Below are 8,592 nucleotides of genomic sequence, written 5' to 3' on the forward strand. Positions count from 1 at the left end.
TGATGCACACTGATACAAGATACAAGGGTAGCTTAAAGCAAGCATTAACTTTAGACATGTTCATCACACATTCACACAGACCTCTCTCTCTCTCTCTCTCTCTCTCTCTCTCTCTCTCTCTCTCTCTCTCTCCCCTGAAGAAGTGGAGAGCCCTCCATTATAAGGTCACTGCAGATCTAGCCATGAACGAAATGAAATATCTACTCCATAAAAAGAAAGATAAAGGGCAAATAAAACCAATTCTCCCGTTTACTCCCCCTAAAGATTGAGAGAGACTGCAGTTACATTGGGGTCATTCAGTCATAATGGCTGCTGTTCTGTTAAGGAGTATGAATCTGATCTTAAAAATAAAACTCTCTTTACCATGATGTTTCACCATTGTGTACATTAGGGGGCTGTCTAATGCTATTTAATGCATTCTGACTCATTTACACTGCTAAAAGGTCATGAAACCCTGAAAGAAATTTTAACAGAATTGTGTTGAACATCAAGATGATGTCTGTTTGTTTTGAATGTGGGAGAAAACGATTTAATTTGAGTTGGATTCTCATGCTTAACATGGCTAAAGAATTTTATGAAAGCAGTTCTTTATATGGGCACTGGGGAGCTGGGCTGTCGGCAGCGCTATTATTTTGTCTTTAGACCACAAAATCAACAATATCACTAAAGAAGCGTGTTTCTGGTTGAGGGGAAAGATAACCTTGTTCAGCCCAAATAACCCAGTGTTAAGGGAACAGTGGATACAGTTTGTTTTGCAGGAGCAGAAACAGAGTTCTGCAAGTGTGTTTGTTTGTTCTAGTCACGAGTCAAACCCACAGGTGAGTGTAACTGCATCAAATGTGCATTTTGTTGGCAATCGGCACATAAGTGCAAATAATGTCAACAAAAGTGTAGAGTGAATTGAAAGTTATCCAGGAATAAGGCCATGATGAAGTGTGTGTGTGTGTGTATAGGTCCTTCTCAAAAAATTAGCATATGTGATAAAAGTTCATTATTTTCCATAATGTAATGATAAAAATTAAACTTTTATATATTTTAGATTCATTGCACACCAACTTAAATATTTCAGGTCTTTTATTGTTTTAATACTGATGATTTTGGCATACAGCTCATGAAACCCCAAATTCCAAAAAATTAACATATCATGAAAAGGTTCTCTAAAGGAGCTATTAACCTAATCATCTGAATCAACAATTAACTCTAAACACCTGCAAAAGATTCCTGAGGCTTTTAAAAACTCCCAGCCTGGTTCATTACTCAAAACCGCAATCATGGGTAAGACTGCCGACCTGACTGCTGTCCAGAAGGCCATCATTGACACCCTCAAGCGAGAGGGTAAGACACAGAAAGAAATTTCTGAACGAATAGGCTGTTCCCAGAGTGCTGTATCAAGGCACCTCAGTGGGAAGTCTGTGGGAAGGAAAAAGTTTGGCAAAAAACGCTGCACAACGAGAAGAGGTGACCGGACCCTGAGGAAGATTGTGGAGAAGGACCGATTCCAGACCTTGGGGGACCTGCGGAAGCAGTGGACTGAGTCTGGAGTAGAAACTTCCAGAAAAAAAATCCCAGGTCTAGCCACTTTTGAACCAGAAACAGCGGCAGAAGCGCCTGACCTGGGCTACAGAGAAGCAGCACTGGACTTTTGCTCAAATTTTGCATGTCATTTGGAAATCAAGGTGCCAGAGTCTGGAGGAAGACTGGGGAGAAGGAAATGCCAAAATGCCTGAAGTCCAGTGTCAAGTACCCACAGTCAGTGATGGTCTGGGGTGCCATGTCAGCTGCTGGTGTTGGTCCACTGTGTTTTATCAAGGGCAGGGTCAATGCAGCTAGCTATCAGGAGATTTTGGAGCACTTCATGCTTCCATCTGCTGAAAAGCTTTATGGAGATGAAGATTTGGTTTTTCAGCACGACCTGGCACCTGCTCACAGTGCCAAAACCACTGGTAAATGGTTTACTGACCATGGTATTACTCTGCTCATTTGGCCTGCCAACTCTCCTGACCTGAACCCCATAGAGAATCTGTGGGATATTGTGAAGAGAAAGTTGAGAGACGCAAGACCCAACACTCTGGATGAGCTTAAGGCCGCTATCGAAGCATCCTGGGCCTCCATAACACCTCAGCAGTGCCACAGGCTGATCGCCTCCATGCCACGCCGCATTGAAGCAGTCATTTCTGCAAAAGGATTCCCGACCAAGTATCGAGTGCATAACTGAACATAATTATTTGAAGGTTGACCTTTTTTGTATTAAAAACACTTTTCTTTTATTGGTCGGATGAAATATGCTATTTTTTTGAGACAGGAATTTTGGGTTTTCATGAGCTGTATGCCAAAATCATCAGTATTAAAACAATAAAAGACCTGAAATATTTCAGTTGGTGTGCAATGAATCTAAAATATATTAAAGTTTAATTTTTATCATTACATTATGGAAAATAATGAACATTTATCACATATGCTAATTTTTTTAGAAGGACCTGTATCTGTTTGTGACTCTTTAGCTCCGCCCACTGCACGCCTAAACAAGCTTGGCTATTTTAGGAAAGAATCGGTACAGCAAATCACTTTTATAAATGTAATTAAACTAAACACTCTTCAAATATGAAGGATACAATACTACTATATAGGTACTAAAGATTAACACGAGATTGTTATGAACCCTTTAAACGCTAATTTAGATTATAAAGCATTAATGAACGGTAAACAATTCCAAGGCAAGCATCTTTATTAAAATGTTAAAAAGCTGCTCATACAGTATTTTTTTTCAGACAAAAAAAGCTTAATGATGCTTTTAAACAAACATGTTGAAATGTATTTGAAAGCAATCTCAGCTAAAAAGGTATTTTTAACATCTTAAAAAAACAAAAAAGAATATTTTGTCTCACAAAATGCAGTGTCATTAGGGCGAAAATATTAATTGGCACAGTGGTATTACTTTAACTGTCTCACTCATACACAAACAAACACGCAAACACATGGATCACATTTCACTTATGGATTCTTACTTAGAAAGGCATTCTTATGGAATAAATCAGTAAACATTTTTAACAAATAGGAATGTGTTATCTCACACAAAATAAGTAAAACATCCATGCAGTCTGCATTAACTAAATTTAGACAATCTTCCGTCAAGCTGATGTCACAAATATATCATGGCTCAAATCATTCAAATTTTATACAACACACATTATCTGAATTGAACAAGACCAGTCATCCTACACAGGATGTAACAACTTTTTGCAATGTAGAGGTATATATTTTTCAGTGTAAAAGAATTTTGTTTTGTCAGACAATTGTTTCAAGATAAGCATAAGATAAATAATCCCACAACACATTAACTCTATATTTGTTTATCAATATAAAACTTCTTAATGCAGTAACTTCATTCAGTGTGCCAAACACATACAGCTTATAATGGCACGCCAAGTTAAAATGTTTCGAAACATAAATTTGAGTGTCTCACGTCTCCCTTGTAACACATCTTTAGGTTATTCAGTCAGCTCTATTGCCATCTTCTAGATCTCTAGCTGTCCAAGGATCCACTGCCCTTGTTCTTGCGGCTGAGAGGGAAGGTAGATTTGCTCTGAGGTTGAGTCATTTTGCTGGCCAGATGAACAAAGGGCTCAATGAGCGTTCGTCTGTCGGTTACAGAGACCTCCCACAGTCTGACCTTCTCCTGGCGTGCCCACTGTTGAGCCGCCTCGCTGTCCACTCTCCTCTGATCCTGCAGGTCCAACTTATTACCCACAACAACAATAGTCACCTATGAGATGGAAAGAATGTAAGTACATTTTTTAACTTCTAAAAAACTTCTATTAGATCAAATTATAAAGTCAGAATTGCGAGTTCCTTTTTTTTTCTTCCGCATTTACCTTTTTTTTTTTTTATCCAGTGGCGGAAATAAGATTCCATACTTTGAAACACTGTTAAAAATGTTGGTGTCAGGAAGATTTGTTTTAGAAGTCTCTTGTGCTCACCAAGGCAGTCATTTTGTGAAATATTACACTTTAAAAACATGTTAATAACTACTGATGCATCACAATTTTGGTTTTGGTTAAAATGGGTTTGAATGGCTAAACAGCGACGTTTAATTAGCACTTCTCTAATAGCATGCTTCGACTATGTCAGTCTCTATTTCATGCTAAATATACACAACGCTTCAAAAGTTTGGGCTAAGGAAGATTTTTTTTAATGTTGTTGAAAAGTCTCTTAGGTTCAAAAAGGCTGCATTCATTTGATCAAAAATATAAAAAACAGTAATAATGTGAATCATCATGATATAAAATAAGCGTTTTCTAACTTAATGTATTTTAAAATGCCATTTATTTCTGAAGCATTTCTCAGCATCATTACTCCAGCCTTCAGTGTCACATGATCCAAATTATTCAGATATGCTGATTTGATGCTCAAAAAAACATTTCTTATCAATATTTTTTGGTGGAAACCCGGGAAACATATTTTCAGGTTTCTTTGACTATAAAAGTTCAGAAGAGATGCATTTATTTTAAATAAAACAAAATCTTTTGATACACTACAGATGTCTTTGCCGTCACATTTGATCAATTGAATGTTCCCTTGCTGAATAAAAGTATCAATATTAAAGGTACAAGATGTTGTTTTTCCATCCGCTAGAGGTCGCCTATTCAAAACAAAGGCGTTGATTGATGACGCAGAGATTGAGCGCAGATTGATGGGAGATGTGGTCTTCACCTCCCACCTCACGGTGGAACAGAAACGGGATGGGACTCGGGCAGAAGTCATGTTCATGGATGAGATAATTAATGTTACTGTAGTATGAAGCAGAGCAGGACCGAGCTGAACGATGCTGCAGAAGCGATTGCTAATGAGAGACCAGCGCACATGGTTGGGACTTTTATTATGCCAGTCGCCGCTTCCGCTTCTATGGCACATTCATGCATATGTGGGGTAAAAATGATGTACTCATGTTACTCTGTGCGTTTGCAGGGCAGCTACTATGAGACTAGTGTGACGAATTTGGTCACACATGCGCTTAAAATTTGTAAGGGTGCACCTCAATTTTTTACTAGGTTGCACCGGTGCACCTAACGTCATTGCATCCACTGCCTCTGTGAACTAAGTGTTTTTTCTCCTTTGACAGAACTCAAACACTCATGGTTGGATCATGTCGTGGTCTAAACCAATCAGAGACAGAGATGGGGCGGATCTTTGCCTCTGATTGGTTATGGTCCAGACTCCTGATATTCCTGCTCTGTGCTGTGTGTGATTTACGACCTGATTGAAATTGCGACCTGAGCAGCACCAGAAAGTCAAACAGGAGTATCAGCAAACTAAACGCAACAGTTTGAGTCCATTTTACTGAAGGTGTGCCCCGCGTGTGTGCGAGCGACCGAGATAAAGAGAGAGAGCCCTAAATTATGTCATTGACAATCCCGAGAATCACATTTTTAAAAAAGTCTAACATTACCATTAAAGTAAAAAAAACCTATACTCAAATCATCAAGCAAACCACCAAAACAAAACAGTTATATGTACTCGTTGTGTGCCAGTCAGCGACTCGGCATCACTCTTTTGACAGTGCATTGTTATATTATAATCCATATTATATATATATATATATATATATATATATATATATATATATATATATATATAATTGTTTTGATTATATTGTTGTCATTTTTATAATATATATGGATGTAAATGAAGCGTGATAAAAGGGGGACCTTGAAATTGGTGTTAAAGGCGATGCGAGTCGGGGGAATTTTTGGGTGCACCTACATTTTTTGCTGTTTCACCTAAATATAAAAAGTTAGGCGCACTAGTGCAACCAAGGTAAAAAGTTAGTCTGGAGCACTGTTAGGCATGGTAAAATATGGTACTCATGGTAAATCAAGAAAACAAGATAAGACAATGTGTTGGGCTATAGGATTAGTTTTATGTCCAAGAATGTATCCAAGCAGTTGTTCCCTTGTCTAATAAAACATAATTTATTAAAGCATCCTGTGTTTCCATAGAGGGTAACGCGGGTATGATGTCATTGATGGGGCAATGCATGTATGGTCTGTGTTCTGGTGTAATAAAGAAATAAATAAATAAATAAAAGCCTTATTTCTCTAAATTTAAACATTCTTGGAAACATTTGAGATGGAAACATATAAATATAGTAAGTACACAAGTCAACAAAACATTTAACACTGCTCTAGAGTTTAATTTTGGATATTTTAAACTTACAGTGTGCCTTTAAAAAAAGAAAATTCATACAGACCCAAAACTTTATAACGATAAAATATACAACAAGCACACAAACCTCTTTTTTATCACGGCAGCGGTCGATCTCTTTCTTCAATGCCTCTACGCGTTTAAACGACTCTTTGCTGTCGATGCTGTAGATGAGCACGAATCCATCCGCGAAAGTGAAGTAGTGCCGCGGGAACTCCTGGCCATCACGCAGCCCGCGCGTGTCGTAAAACCGCACCTGCTCTCGGGTGCCACGGTCCGTCTCCACAGACCCTATGTAAATATCCTCCAGTGTTTCCATGGTCTCTGAACCTGTCAAGTGGGTATTGTGTGAATCTGTCCATTGATTCTGGGTTTTGAGAAACTAGTCAGGTAAGTTAACTGTCACAACACTCACCTGCAACATGGTTGGCGTACAGTAACTGCTCCAGAACTGCAGTTTTCCCCACTGATCCCTGGCCACACACCACCACCTTACAGCTCTTACCCATGATCACTTACAACTGCTTAGTATTCATTAAAGTAAAGAAAAGAAAATAGAGTAAAAGGCAGGACTCTGTAAAAACAAGAGAATATGGACACTGAACTGACGTGCTATAATGCTACATATATAAGCTAACTTACAACTTCGTTAACGTTACACCTGCTGCTGCGCCGTCAGAGTGCATCAGACTACCGTACATTATACAAATATTTAATTGATAATAAAATGTATCAATGAAAATAACCAAAGTAAGCGATTAAAGAAAGACTGAACTCACCGTACTCTCTTCCTGTTTATGTGTTTTAGTCTTCGACGAAATTTGACACCAGTTCTGTCGAGATGCAGTGCGCCCTCTTCTGTCGGGAGGACAGCAATACATTCAGTCATATTTCATAAGGATACCTGCATATTTCCGATATCCGATAATAATAAATGCTCTTATGAAATAAGGGAAATAGGCTAAATAAATGTGGTTCAGTAAATCACATTTATTATTTTCTGTCACGGTTGGTCATGCAGCCTGGCTATTAACCATAATGTAAAATACATGTAAAATTCGTTTCAACAAAACAAAAGTAATACTTGATTAAGACACGAATCTCATAGGTATATGCATTGTTGGATATGAACAAGTCAATAGACAAAACATATTAGATCTATATCAAAATCACAGAAATGCTACTGAAAACAGAAAGGGTGTTGTACAGAACACTTTCACCAGAATGCTTAATTTAATTGGTCTGTTGTACAATATTAAGGCTGTGCCAGTCAGGTAGCTGCAAGTAGCTGTGCCTACATGCTGTTATTCCAAACTCATATCTCTCCATATGAAGATGCTGATTTTGCCTAAGTGCATGGGACTCGACTGAAGTGCAAAGCTTTCTTTACTTAAATAGTTAGCATCCAAATGTTTTATTGCAAAAATGGAAACTTCGGAAAGAATAAGAGATGCACGAGCCCAACATCGATATAGCTTCAATTAAAAAATAATAATAATTTAGGCTTGGTTAAATGTTGTAATAAATGGCACAATATTTTTATGCTACTATATGTATATTTTTATTATATGGCTACTTATATTTTTTATTCTTGTTCTTTTTTGAATAGGCTACCATACATTTAAGGATTTGCCATACAGTGAGATATCATAGCCTACGGTGTCATGTGTGACTTACACTCAGGTGCAACTTTACTGGCAAACAAGGCTTTAAAAGGATAGTTCACCCAAAAATGAAAATTTGATGTTATCTGCTTACCGCATTATACGAGCGATGGTTTGGAGTTAAAAATCTTAATTTGTGTTCTACTGAAGAAACAAACACACCTATGTCTTGGATGCCCTGGGGGTAAGCAGATAAACATTACATTTTCATTTTTGGATGAACTATCCCTTTAATGTGCTGCGCACAATCATCTTTTCAGATATCAATTATAATCAATTTTAATAAAACACAAGGCAATAAAATGAAAGAGTATGTATTCTGATATTTTCTGTTGTCCTCCAGTTGTCTGGGTGCATCATTTTATTCTTTAATTTTTGTATTAGTGTTTAAAATATTCTATTTAGCCTACTTAACCAAGGTAGGCTATGACAGCCGTCATATATCCTGCCAGCTGATGCAAAGAGGTGAATTTACATATACACAGAAAAAAAAAGCCTCCTCTAGGCTCTGCCTCGGTGTTTCCTTTTATTTTTTCTGTTTCCTAATGTAATCCTGGCTGTACTTGTAAATCGAAAATACGGTCATTTGTCGCCACCTACTGGTGTAATAACGCATTGTCACCTACGACAATGAGCGAACTAATCAAGTGAAAGGAATTAATCTAAGACCCCAATGTAAATGCATTAAGTTTTTGCACATTATAATGAAAGTTATTATAAATATCTA

The 8,592-nt window shown here is 37.6% G+C and overlaps 1 protein-coding gene across 2 annotated transcripts; it reads right to left on the reverse strand.

The window, feature by feature from the left end:
- Window positions 1–2,711: 2,711 nt before the first annotated feature.
- nkiras2 (NFKB inhibitor interacting Ras-like 2) lies at window positions 2,712–7,054 on the reverse strand. 2 transcript variants are annotated; one of them, XM_067414234.1, is made up of 4 exons: window positions 6,981–7,054; window positions 6,617–6,775; window positions 6,290–6,531; window positions 2,712–3,763 (listed from the first exon to the last, which is right to left on the reverse strand). In XM_067414234.1, the coding sequence occupies exons 2-4, from the start codon at window positions 6,708–6,710 to the stop codon at window positions 3,524–3,526; spliced, it is 576 nt and encodes a 191-aa protein (XP_067270335.1). In that variant the 5' UTR covers window positions 6,711–6,775; window positions 6,981–7,054; the 3' UTR covers window positions 2,712–3,523. The 2 variants fall into 2 exon arrangements, with proteins under 2 accessions (XP_067270335.1, XP_067270344.1); XM_067414243.1 differs by having other exon boundaries at window positions 6,617–6,722; window positions 6,981–7,017.
- Window positions 7,055–8,592: the final 1,538 nt, after the last annotated feature.

This window comes from Pseudorasbora parva, chromosome 2 (assembly GCF_024679245.1).
Source record: "Pseudorasbora parva isolate DD20220531a chromosome 2, ASM2467924v1, whole genome shotgun sequence".
NCBI classification, from domain to species: domain Eukaryota; kingdom Metazoa; phylum Chordata; class Actinopteri; order Cypriniformes; family Gobionidae; genus Pseudorasbora; species Pseudorasbora parva.